The following is a 13,137-nucleotide window of genomic DNA, read 5'->3' as shown; positions in this document are numbered from 1 at the left end:
ATTTTTTGATTTTTTGTAAAATATAAATTTTATAGATTGAGTTTAAACTGATGTGATAGAGAAGTGATGTGATTTAAATAAAATGATATGACTTAAATATAATAGTAATTTTTTAACTTTTTAACTTTTTTTTTTTTTTTTTTTTTTTTTTTTTGAAGTAAACAGGCCTTTAATCGAAAGAGAACCGTCCATATAAAAGCGGGACCGGTTAAAACGTTGGCGATTCCTCGTTGGTCGTTATGTTTCCATAACGCTCGTTTATATATATATAATATATATATATATAGAGAGAGAGAGAGAGGGAGAGAGTGAGTGAGTGTGTGTGTGTTTTGTCATTTATTTTTCGTCTATAAAGAACGCACACCACAAGCGAGCTCTTTGCATCTTTGCCTCTTTCCTCAGATCTGATTTTCCCTCTCATTCTCTCTCTCTCTCTCTGATTCATTTTCGAACAAAGCCTCTTCTTCTCAAGGTGAGCCTCGGATCTTTTTCCACTTTCTGTTCTTTGTTCTTCACATTTAGCTTCAGTTAATTCAAACTTTTATTCAATTTCAAGCATATTGTCTATCAGAAAGTGCTTAATTTTAATTTGATTTGATCTGATTGGTTATTCCACTGATCTCTATTCAATTTTATGTTTCTCTAATTCAGATCTTGTGCAATTGAGATGAATAATGGTTTTGATTCTTATTATCCGGTTGAAATTATTCTACTGTTTTTTTGTTCTTCTCAATTTGAGGTATTTGATTGTTATGTTCTGGAATTTTGATTTTTGAATGCATTCATATACATATGGTATATTCCAAGTATCAATTCTTTATTTTTAGTTTCTTTGGCAATCTTGTGCCATCATTCAAAATTTTATTCATATTTGATTAATAATTTGTGTAAAAGCTTTATTTAACTCAGATTAAAGTGTAAATTTGAGTAGAACTTCACTAATGGCAAAGTGTTGAATTTGAAGACTTGAAGATTTGGAGTAAACATCTGAACCTCCCTTGACTTGGGTAAAAATTTAACTAGAACTCAATTGTTGGAAGTTTGGGTTGAGAAGTGGAGTATGTTTCGAGTATTTTTATCCAAAATTTAAGTTTGATATGGGTTTTGAGTCAAGGATTGGAGATGCCCGTATAACTATTACTTAAGCCCATTTATTGACAGTTGTTTAATGTGACAGCATTTCATAGCGTTGATTGCAAACCCCATTTCTTATTTACCCTTGGTTGCATTGCGGTTTGGTGGTCGATTGATATGAGTTCAATTTGTTATTTCTAAGATAGTAATTTTATTAAGTGATAAAGGTAGCAGTTGTATACTCCGCCACTAGCTTGCTTGCACAATTCTATCTAAATCACTTTGGAATCATTCAATTTTGGTGGGATGGATAAACAATTGGTGCATAATTAAACATGAACTGGCTCATAGGATTCAAAACATTAATATCATGATTACTTGTCGTCTGGATGTCCATATGAAGTGTCATTTATTAGGAATTTGATCCGATTTTGTGTTTACTGAGAATTGCAATGTTTTGTGTATAGTTTTTTCTTTAAATCATGCATTCCTTTTTTTTTTTTTTTTTTTAACATCTGTTTATGTTGGACAACACTTTATTTTTCTTTAACATGTTGATATATCATAGTTTTCTTGTGTGTTACCTTAAAACACTCAACATACTTCAAAAGTGCATTCAATTAATCCCTAAAAAATGTGTGTTCTTTTCTTTATCATGTTTAATCTTAATTCTTGTTTTCTGCACAGAATACTTTTTGCAACTTAGTTGACTCTCATGGGGACTGTTGTTGACTCTGGAAAAAAGGTATTTGACATTTTTTGTCATTTTTTCACAAGGCAAAACTACGTTTTGCAATCACGTGCTTTCAAACTTTGATCAAGCCTGAATTTCAAAGCTTCTGACATGACTAAGGCTTGTATTGAATACTTTGCTTTGTCCTGTCCATATGACATGATTCAGTTTGATGATCACAGTATTCTTGACCATGGTCAAGCATCTCCAGACTCTGTTACTAGTGCTAGCAGCATGTGTAGTTTTTTCCTATTATAGTTGTGGTCAAATAAGTTTTACTGGTGACCAAACTGTAGGCGAACACTAAAAATTCTTGTGTTGATACTTCTTTATCTGAAGGGCTCTGATCTGGCCCACTAATTCACGTAGACTTTTCCTCTAGGCATGGATGCTTCTCTTACAAGTTATCTTTTTCTATCTGATACATGTGAACACATGCATATGTATTCGAGTCTAGGTTGCCATCTGACAAATATGCCTGATTGCAGGAAGCAAATGGAAGCTCACTGAGTGAAAAGAAGGTTACAGTTGTTTTTGTGTTGGGTGAGTGCTTGGTTCCTGTTTATAGTCTTACATCTGTCAACAACCAATCATGGTTTATGGGGTATTTTCTTGCACAGTTAATTCTATGCTCAATGGTAATTGCTGAATCTGTAAAGCATCATATTAATTGGCCACAAGTTAAACTCACAAAACTTGTTTGTTGTGTGTCTGTGTGTTTATTTATGTCATTGTAGTTGGTATGCAGTTGATTATCATATGAATGATCTACACATACAATTGAACTTATTTAAAAATTGTGTATGTTTGTTTTTTTAGGGAGTTTAAAATATCGACTTAAGTATAGAGTTTGAAATTAGAACTTTCTGGTGGTTTACCTTCAAAGTGATTTGTTTGTCTTTTGTCCATTGTCTCATTGAGTAAGCTATACACATGATTTAACAAGGTTTTATTAGTTATTTTCATGAAATATTTGTATTTTGTACTTTTATGAACATGTAATTTGAAAAAAAATTGTAAAATTGTTTGTAAGTGACAGTTATATGATGATATGCTGTGGATTTGGTTTATTGTAACAGTATTATTTCATGGCTATTTGGTATTTATAGTCAAAGATATTAACTGATAATATAGTTTCAAAAGAACTTGTTGGAGAGCTGATTGTGAAATTTGTGCTTTTATTTTCACTTTGTAGTTAGTTATTACTTCTCTGAAGACTACCTTGCCTTTGTGACCTACCACCAGTTATCGACCTCATCTTCATTGTAAATTTTCACATGAGTCTTTGTAATCATTATGGTTTAAGTCTAATCCTTGTAACATAGGATTCAGCTGGAAGTATCTGATTCTAGCAGTGCATTTAGCTTGGGGCTCCCCCCCCCCCCCCCCCTCCTTTTTTTTTTAAGGATCTGCTTTCCTTGTCTATGTCTTTTCTTCATAATTTTTGGGTGCATTTTTGTCATCTGAGTTGATATGCTGATTCTTTTCCCTGACCCCCAACAAATAAAACAGGTGGCCCAGGCAGTGGAAAGGGCACTCAGTGTACAAATATTGTAGAACACTTTGGGTACACCCATCTAAGTGCTGGTGATCTTCTCCGAGCAGAAAAAGAATCCGGTTCTGAAAATGGGTAAGTCTTTCTAAGAGGATTACTTGGGTAGGGATTCTCAATGATTATCTAAGCTTCTGTATGTAAGTTTACATTATTTAGACATGGGTTATGCCAATTAGTGCCTTTTGCTAAAATACACTAACCCAAAAAAACAGAAAGAAAAGCAAGTTGAGGCCTTCAAGCTGATATGCCACAGCGGGAGATATCCTAGGGCAGGAACTACTGACCTGATTGGGCATCAAGTGATCAACAAAATTTTCTTCTGGGCTATCTTTATTTCTTTCTTCTATTTTCTTTATGCAAGTTTTTGATAAAATAGTTTATTCTAAACAGCTTGTATTGTTATCATTGGTGTTTTTTTATAGGATTGTCCACTGATTCCTTGAATCAATTGGTTAGTGTCATCTTTTTGGTTGATTTCTAACCAAGTTTCTTTCCTTCTCTCTCTAGTGCATGTGAAAGTTTAAAAATATAATTCATCAGTAAGCCCAATGTTTTCTTAATCTACTGATCCAGATATCATTATTTCGTTGCTGTATTTGGGTTCTAATAGTTAATTAAAGTTTCAGTTCTTTTTACGACTCCTTGTTTCTAAATACTCGGTTCTCTAATAATTTATAGGACCATGATTCAGAACATGATTAAGGAGGGAAAAATTGTACCTTCGGAGGTAACAATTAAGCTCCTTCAAAGAGCAATGCAGGCAAATAATAATGACAAATTTCTTATTGATGGCTTTCCTCGTAATGAGGAGAACCGTGCAGCATTTGAGTCTGTTGTAAGTCTCTAATACGACATTTTATTTGAATCTGCATCCTTCTAGGTGCATACATGAAAATTCAAACTCTTGGACTGGAATATCCATTCATACTTGTATTAAAAAATTAGAAGTCTAGAATCTGTCTTGCTTATTGTAAAAACACTGATGGTGTGCAGACGAGAATTGAGCCAGAATTTGTACTGTTTTTTGATTGTTCAGAAGAAGTGATGGAGAGGCGCCTTTTGGGTCGGAACCAGGTAGACAAATATGATTTATTGTTCCCTGAAGGATTATTGTGTCTGTTTCTTATGCCAATTTTTTATATATTTTTTTGGTTTTAGTCTTACCATTTTCTTTCTTTCTCTCTCTCTCTTATTTTTATTTTTATTTTTGGCAAATGAAAGGGAAGAGCAGATGACAACATTGATACAATACGGAAGCGGTTTAAAGTTTACATGGAATCTACTCTTCCTGTGATTGAGTATTACAACTCTAAGGGGAAGGTTAGAAAGGTAAGATTTGGTTGTGCTCCTTTCTGAAAGTGTTTTTATTAAACCACTGATTTTTTGTGTTTTTTTTTCCACCTGCAGATTGATGCAGAAAAGCCTGTAGAAGAGGTTTTTGAAGCTGTGAAATCAGTTTTCACCCCATTGCATGAGAAGGTAAAGCACCGTAGTAATGCTCCATGGAATATAAGTCGCTATAGGGACCGTTGGTTTCTATGGAGAATAAAGTCTAGGCAAGTGGTGTATCAGTGCTGTAAGCGTACATAGTCCTGATAATTATGATATGCTTCTGTAATTTTAGGAGTTGAAAATGCTTAATGTTGTGTATTCTGTAACAGAAAATGTGCAAGTGATTTTTATGTTTTTGATAGCTAGGGTTGTATCTTAACGTGGTGAAAATAAAGTCTGAAGGGATGTTTGCCAATAATTTTGACTTCAGGAATTAATTGAAGTGTGTTGTGGATGAGTCAACAATGAATTCAAGGGGGGGAAAAAGAAATGCATGCAACACTTCTAAATATGTGCAATCAAACAGGGGAAACATGGATTATGTTCAATTAAACAAAGAAGCAACTTTGGGGCATTTTAGATTTCATCGACTTTTCCTACATTTGTGCTAGCATTCATATGAGACCACCCTTCGTTTGAGTTGAAAATAATTCTTTGGTCAATTTGCACCATGCTAGTTCCATTTTGGAATGAGCATATTTGGCAAATTAGTAGAAAATTCATTAGGCATCACATGCAGATTTTCTTTTGGTGGGAGCCTGTTGCTCCAAGTAGACTTTTTTTTTTCTTTTCTTTTCTTTTGCTCATATATCTGGAAATGACTCAGTTGTATGATGATGCGGCATGCCATGACTGGTAACTGCAAATTACCTTAAGGTCCTTGGGGACAATTCTTGTAGATAAATGCTCGAAACTTGTTATCTAACCCATTGATCACCCATTTTAATGTCCTTAAAATGTTCTTTAAACCTTATACGGCATGGCTGATGGTGGTGTTGCAGGTTGCCTAGGTGTTGCTACCCTACCTGAGATATCAAACCAGATCTAAATTGAGGTAAAAAATGATCAATAGGTTTGTGAAATCTGTTTAATTTTTTCATTACAACATTGTTTGTCTTGTTAATATTTGAAAATTTTGAATGTTTGGAAGTATTTTCTCTTGCACTTGTAAGGATTACTGTTGTTGAAACTTTGAACATGAACACTAGCTTTTCTCGAGTTCTTTCAAAATATTATCATTCTAGCTATTATTTTATGGTAGGCAATTTTAAATGTTTGAACTGTTATTGGCAGCCCTTATTCTAACTTATTATGTGCTAGTCCTAGTAGACACATTTGAAATGCAGTGGTAGATATATTTTGTTATTTAACCACCCTTCCTGGGCCAAAATTGCATAAAAGATTCTGTTAGTAAAACCTATAAAACATTCCTTTTTTTTTTTTTTTTTTTTTGTGAAAGGGGGTGGTGATAACACATTCCTTATGCTAGGAGCATTACTGTTTTGCTAAACTACTTTTCTGCATGGTGAAGTATTAAAGACTTACTTGAATTATTCAGAAATCATAATGCAAGGTTTCATCATCTTAAAATTTAGGGTTATTTACACGAAGACCCCCTAAACTATTGAGAAGTATTATTTTGACTCCCTAAACTATAAAAGTATACAAATGTACCCCTGAAACTATTGACGTGTTTCACTTTGACACCATCCGTTACTGCATTGACATTTTTTAGACGAAACTTCTCAATTTTTCTCATTTTTCTATTTTGTTATTGTTTTTTTTAAATATTCTTTTTTCAAAAATATATTTACAAAGAATATTTAAAAAAATAATAAAACAATAATAATGGATGAATGCTTATATTTAAAGAAAAAAAAATTGAAAAAACAATGAAATTGTAAATATATAGTGTGTTGAAAGGTATTTTTGTCTAAAAAATGTTTAAAAGTTTGGTTTAACTCAATGCAGTAAAGGAAGAGGGTATTTTCGTCTAAAAAATGCTTAAAAGTTTTGTTTAACTCACAATGCAGTAAAGGAAGGGATCAAAGTGAACCATGCTAATAGTTTAGGGGGGTCAATTTGTATACTTTTATAGTTTAGTGGATTAAAATGATATTTCTCAATAGTTTAAGAGGTTCATTTGTACGCTTTTATAGTTTAAAGGGTCAAAGTGATACTTCTAAATAGTTTAGGGATTTATGTGTAAATAATCCTAAAATTTATATATATATATATATATATAAAATGATAGGGATGGTAATATTATGGATTAAAAAGTGTCTTTTGTGTTTTCCAAGATCTGGTCTTTTTATTGTATTTTTAAATCTTCATGCCTTCAAATCTAATTTTATTTTTGTTTTTTCAGGTTCATTTTTTTGGCCGCATATTATGGTTAATTTAGAGGGAGCTTGCATTTTTGGTCCCTTGTTACAATAGGTTGTTGAGTTTACTAAATATCATTATTTTTGGTAAACAGAGGGTTGTAGTTTATGCATGAGATTTTTTTCTCTATAATCCTGATACTATGATTGCATTCTTATTAGCAGATTAATAATATTAATATTAGTAATTATCTGTGCTCTTCCTCTATTCTTTGATTGGTTACCCTTACCCTATTTTTTTTTTTTTTTTTTTTTTTTGGAGGGGGAGGAGAAATTGCCCTTGTTTGATGCACCAAATAACAGTTGTTTGGTTTGAGTTTTAACTTGTTCCTAAATTACTTTACTTTTTTTTTTTTTCTTTTGAAAATTGAAATTTAGATGGACAAAAACAAACACACACACAAAAATATATATATATATATATATATATTTTCCCAAAATACTAATTTAAAAAACTAGACCATAAAGATGATTCTCAATTCCCAAAGATCTTAGTTGATGTTGTACAATGTTTAATACTATAAATTCAAAAATTTATAAGAAAGATTAATAATCCAATTTCTTCTATACATGAACTCTACAACACATTTAGAGATTATTTGGGGTGTCTTAAATAAGTGTATTTTCTATCTTTTTGGACTAAAAAGTTGAGGGAAAAAATATAAATGTTTGAGTTAACTTTTTGACTTTTTATGAAAAATGTGTATTAAAAAATTATATAAATTAATTTGTAGGGAAAAATTAGGATTGAGAGTCGTGCAGTCGTAATATTTGACTTTTGATGAATAGTGATAACTTTTTAACTTCTTGAGTAACTTTTTGACTTTTTTTACACTTCCCAAACTTGGCCTTAATCTCTACCACATTTTTAATTCTTAGCATAAATTTGGAATTATATTTTGGGTTCCTAATGTGTAGAAATCTCTATTATTAGAATCTTTCAATTCACGATTCGATTTGTAATTTTTGTAAAATCGATACGAATTTATGGATAAATCTATTTTGGAAGTGAATTTCTATTGAATCGCACGATTCACAATCAATTCACGATTCGATTCACTTTTTATAGTTCTTACAATTCTTGAAACTACTGTGTTTGACATATTTTTGACTTATTTTTTCTCCATATTTTTAGTGATATGAGACAATACAACTTTTAATAGTGTTTAGTATCAAAATAACCAACATATATATATATATATATATATGCGTATATGATTTGCTGTTATTTTAGTGATCATGAAGTTTTTAATAGGATCCAATCAGATTCAGTCAAACTCAACATGTTTTTAATCTCTCTCTCATTTTTTTTTCTTTTAAAAAATCATAATATATCTTTTAAAGATATTTGAGATTAAAGTAACTTACACCATGAATTATCTATTACTATTTTATTAAATTGAATATAATTAAATATTACATGGGTGAGATTATTTATATGTTTTTAAATGTTTTAGGCTTTAAAACAAAAAAATCTTAAATAATTCTTTTTTATTATTTGGTCATTGTTACTTAGAATAGTATGTATGCTTATTGTCCAAATATCAAGATATCGTTGTTAATTATTGTTATTTTAAAATTTGATAGTTAGTTTTTATTTACTGTCTTTATTAAGAATAGTTGATAGTAAGTGTGTGAGTGAATTTCCGACCACACTGCCAAACTCAGTATTCAGCTGGAGAGCACTGGCAAAATAGATGACACTTGGTTGACCTGTAACAGAAAGAGAAGATTTCGGCGGTGGTTTGTCCACCCGGGGGCACTCCGATGATCAAGTCAGTATATCTCTCAAAGATAATCGATAGTGCAAAACTCATTGTTCAGAATATAAATTGCGTACCTTAGACCCATCGAGGGTGCCTTTCTTTTATAGTTAACTCAATCCTAGTTCTCATAGAAGCCTAGCTTCACTGGACTTCTGCTTAGTGTTCATCCTGGACTCTCCAAGAGATAAAGATAAACTCCCTAAGAGTATTATCCTTATCCATGCTAAAATCTTTTCTCATTCTAGGACTCTTGTGCCTTATCCGCTTATCTCGGATTCCGATATCTTCGGAGATAATCTCGGCTTAACCGAGATAACCTCGGCGTCATAACCTGGACACGTGGCACCTCGGCTGACACGTTGGCGTCACCTTGGCCACGTGTTGGGACTCATAAAATATATCCCCACAACTGCCCCCTAGGTTCTATTACCTCGGCATTCTGAGGTGATGGAACCTATATCAGTACTTCTTTCCAGTACGTCGGCTTAAAGTATCTCAGCCGAGACCATCGCCAAGGCCGACATGTCTCTTTAAAGAACAAGAACCCTAAGAGCTCTTTTTCGCGTATGAGTTGTCATACACAACAACTCAACCGTTTTAGCTATGTGCTTTCCCCCTACTGGATCGTACCTATTACGCGCCTGTGAGTCGTTTCGCGCCTGCGTGCACCGTCTGACAAATCCGTCGTTCTAGGCTCATTAATTTATTTTGCCACCGTTTCAACAAAACTTTTTCCCCTTCTTCCATTTTTTCACTTTTCTCCATCGTTTCTGAGGCTTTCTCTGTCTCTAGCTTTTTCAAATCCTCCATTGTTCCAAGCTTCCAAAGCTCTGCAACTTGCTCTGTCTACCTCCTCCGGCGAGGTTCTTGCTAATCTTTTCCGCAGCTGTCGTTTGTCTGACCTCGGCAAACTTAACACCGGCTTCTTTTCTTTGGTGAGTTTACTATTTCTCCTAATTTCAGTTTTTGATGCTCTCCATTACTCGTTGCCATTATTGCTTTGTTCAAACATTCGATTTGTGAATCATATATCTGAACGTGTTTAGCTCTTGCCTATGTTTTGAATATACGTACTGCTCACAATTTTTCTGCACTTTTGCCACTGTTCTTGACTTCGTGCCCCTGTGCATACTCTGTCACAGTGTTCTTGATAATTTCATTACTGTTCTTGATTCTGAAACACGTTCCTGTTTTCTGTTTGCTGTGTTTTTGCCAGATTCTTGCCTCCAATCTTTGTTTCCATAGATCTAGATTTGGGATTTGCTTGTAGAACCCACAAATTCTTAAGAAAAACTGAAACGTGTTCAGTCGTCAATTTTAGCTGAGGTCATTCAAAATCATCACAAACCATTCCCTTCCGAAGTCTCACACCTTTCACTTAAGCCGATATCATGGGTATGTGGAGGCATAGGGTAGACACCCCGACTAAGCTAGAATACTTTAGGCGAGAGTTTTCCATCCTTGCCGATGTAAATTTGATGTTGGCTGGGGAGGATGACTCTATCATGCCTACAGCTGATTCTATGCCCCTCCCAGTTGTAGCTTTCATCGAGTGCGGACTTCGGCTCCCACTCGAAATGCTTTTTCGTGAGATAATCCATTATTATAAGTTGAACCCAATGCAGCTTGCCATTAATTCTTACCGAGTCATAAATGGTATAATTGTCTTAGCCAAATAAGAAAATGTTCGGGTTACCTTAGCCGACATCCAATATTGCTATACCATGTGTGGCCTCAAAAAGATACAGGCTATGTTTACTACCTCAAACCGAGGTCCACAGAGTACAAAATTATTGCCAACCTCCCAGACTCCAACTCGGGAAACTGGGAGTTCGCTCCAGACGAGGACCTCCACCTCTACCCTCTTCCTCGAACAGTTTTTGTAGAGAGTAATGGTAAGAGCCCTGTGCTTATACTTGCTTGTTTTTAAAGTCTTCAATACTTTGTTTATTCTAATGTCTATTTTTTCTTGCAGCCCTTCCAAAACTAGAAAAAGACTTCCGAAAGTCTTTTTTCCCCAGCAAAGGTCTGAAGAAGCTACTGGACCTTCCAATCCACAAGCGCAGAGCTCCCCTGCTACTCAACTTTATCCCGACTTATAAGTCGGTTCTTCCCGACGTTCCAAAGAAGAAGAAGAAGAGTCTGTCTCCTCTTTCCGCTACAACTCCTCAAGCTGCCTCCTCATCTCGGCCAGATCAAGGATCGACCTCTGATCCAGCTGAGCAGCCGTCTACCTCGGCTCCATATCTGATCCCAATATCCCAACGCCGTCGACGACGCCGAACAGTTTTTGCTGCTGAAATGGGCCGCCAAAAAGCAGTCGCTAAGGATCTTTTGACCAATATTCCTGATTCAGTTGATGCCCAATCAACGCCAACCCAGCCAAAGCCGAAGACAAAAGGATCAAGAAGGCTCAGCCAAAGGCAACGGTGACTCAGATTGACACTGAGGACACCTTGCCAATCTCCAAATTGGCTGAGAGCAATAAGTCCCATTCTACTGTTGAGAAGAGGCATGCCGAGTCCCAACCATCCGAGTCTACCCGATCAAAGAGGCCGAGGTCATCCGCTACAATTACCTCGGGGTCTCGAAAGCACGTTTCCCCCTGAGCCCCCCAAATCACACTGGAGAATAAGCCAGTTAGGGCTAGCGATAGCATTGATGACATTAATGTCGACATTGCCCTTAGCACCGCTCTGTTTTTTCCTGGCGATCTCGACCAAAACGCCGAGTTGAGTGAATATGAAAACTATGCTCTGATGCTCCAGCGCTCTGTTCAAGAAAGTGTCTTTATTTGGCAATTTTTCTTTCTTTCTCTCTTTTATACTTTAGAAAATTTTGTAATAACTTATGCTCTGTTTTATTTGTTCTTAGGCAATCCAGCATGCTCATTCCTTCTCAGTACAATCTTTTGAGAATCGGAAGGAGCTGGCCGACAAGAAGAAGGAGGTTTCCAGTCTACAAAAGACTAATAAAAATTTGTAATCAAAGATGAAGACCTTGGAGGATCAAGTTGAGGCTGCTATCAAAGCTCAAAATGACGTCGAAGAAAAGGCGGAATCCGCCGAGGCCATCAGGAAGGTTCTCGAGGCCCAGAAAAGAGAGGTCGAGGAAAAGATGTCCCAGGCCCAGAAAGAACTTCAGGATGCCTTGGCCACAAAAGAGGCCAAAGTCAAGGCCGCCGATGAGAAGGGCTATAACGAGGGGGTGGCCGATGTCACGGCAGACTATGAAAAGCAAGTGAAGTAGGCATGCAACAAGGGTTTCACCCTTGGTTGGATGTCTCTTCTAAAAAAGCTTGAAGTCCCCGAGGACTCGCCCCTCAAAAACGTCGACGTCATTCCTCTTCCATTCCCTCCAACTCCAAGTCAATCCGACGACGAATCTGAGTCTGAGGAGGAGACCTTGGTGAGGAAATCAAAGGAGGCTGCTGAGACCAAGTCCCCTTCTCTGAATGAGCAAGTCCTGGACTTGACTCAAGATGAGGAGGGTGAGGGAGTCCCCAAGGATGCCACTCCTGAGAAGGCGTCATCAGACGTGACTCTTGTCGATAAGAGCCTCGATCTAACCCTTCAAGAAATTGACGCCGAGCTTGCGGCTGAGAAGGCCGCCGAGATGTCTTCTCAGCAGTCCTCCGAAGTCCAAACCCAGCCTGCTAATGATGCTGAAGAATGTTAATTCTGAGTTTTTCTCTTTCTTCTGTGGTCTGTACTTTTGTTTTTCTTTTGAAACAGTGTAAGCTCTTCATATGGCCGAAGTGTCTTCTTATAAATACAACTTCTTTGTTTTGAACGTTTGTATGTTTTCCTTCTCTTTACTACTCTTGTATGATTCCATACTTAGAATATTTTTCATATCTTTAATATACACTTTAATCTAGCGCAACCTTCTCGGGGGTGACACACCTCAGTTATACAAACTGATGATTTACCTCGGCAAGTACCCAAGTACCTTTCTTGGCACAACCTTGGTTTCAACTTGTAAAATTTTTTCATAAAATTTCAACAAGTGTTTAACTTTGGTTTAACTTCAACTTTGTAAACTTTTTAAGTTTCAACAAGTGTTAAACATAATCTTGGTTTAACTTCAACTTGTAAACTTTTCTCAAGTTTCAACAAGTGTTAAACATGATCTTGGCTAACTTCAACTTGTAAATTTTTCACAAATTTCAACAAGTGTTAGACGTATCCATAGTTTAACTTCAATTTGTAAATTTTTCACAAATTTCAACAAGTGCTAAACATTATCTCGGCTAACTTCAACTTGTAAATTTTTCACAAATTTCAACAAGTG

At 35.4% G+C, this 13,137-nt stretch overlaps 1 protein-coding gene and 1 long non-coding RNA gene across 9 annotated transcripts; both read left to right on the top strand.

Moving 5' to 3' along the window:
- Positions 1-277: 277 nt before the first annotated feature.
- Positions 278-7,269, top strand: LOC114302316 (UMP-CMP kinase 3). Of its 8 annotated transcripts, none has more exons than XM_082869332.1 (12): positions 296-472; positions 652-739; positions 910-1,007; positions 1,762-1,819; positions 2,296-2,350; positions 3,320-3,437; positions 4,041-4,197; positions 4,356-4,436; positions 4,584-4,691; positions 4,770-4,841; positions 5,696-5,748; positions 7,063-7,269. In XM_082869332.1, exons 4-11 carry the CDS (start codon positions 1,790-1,792, stop codon positions 5,702-5,704), a joined length of 630 nt encoding a protein of 209 aa, XP_082725458.1. In that variant the 5' UTR covers positions 296-472; positions 652-739; positions 910-1,007; positions 1,762-1,789; the 3' UTR covers positions 5,705-5,748; positions 7,063-7,269. The 8 variants fall into 8 exon arrangements, with proteins under 8 accessions (XP_082725456.1, XP_028103129.1, XP_082725457.1 ...); XM_082869333.1 differs by having other exon boundaries at positions 318-472; positions 965-1,007; XM_082869331.1 differs by lacking the exon at positions 910-1,007 and having other exon boundaries at positions 287-472.
- A 1,321-nt stretch (positions 7,270-8,590) lies between these two features.
- On the top strand, positions 8,591-12,636 carry LOC145790739 (uncharacterized). The gene is made up of 2 exons (XR_014329850.1): positions 8,591-10,739; positions 10,820-12,636. It is a non-coding gene; the product is annotated as an uncharacterized LOC145790739 (long non-coding RNA).
- Positions 12,637-13,137: the final 501 nt, after the last annotated feature.

Source organism: Camellia sinensis, chromosome 5 (genome assembly GCF_055761805.1).
Source record: "Camellia sinensis isolate YWXY chromosome 5, ASM5576180v1, whole genome shotgun sequence".
Lineage (NCBI taxonomy): Eukaryota > Viridiplantae > Streptophyta > Magnoliopsida > Ericales > Theaceae > Camellia > Camellia sinensis.
This window is presented reverse-complemented; position numbering and strand designations above follow the sequence as displayed.

Bases quoted from the DNA above. Each gene is read 5' to 3' on its own strand.
- LOC114302316 (XM_028247328.2), top strand. From the start codon at position 1,790: ATGGGGACTGTTGTTGACTCTGGAAAAAAG. The intron at 4,437-4,583 runs GTAGACAAATAT...GGCAAATGAAAG, and splicing joins GCCTTTTGGGTCGGAACCAG to GGAAGAGCAGATGACAACAT. The intron at 4,692-4,769 runs GTAAGATTTGGT...TTCCACCTGCAG, and splicing joins CTAAGGGGAAGGTTAGAAAG to ATTGATGCAGAAAAGCCTGT.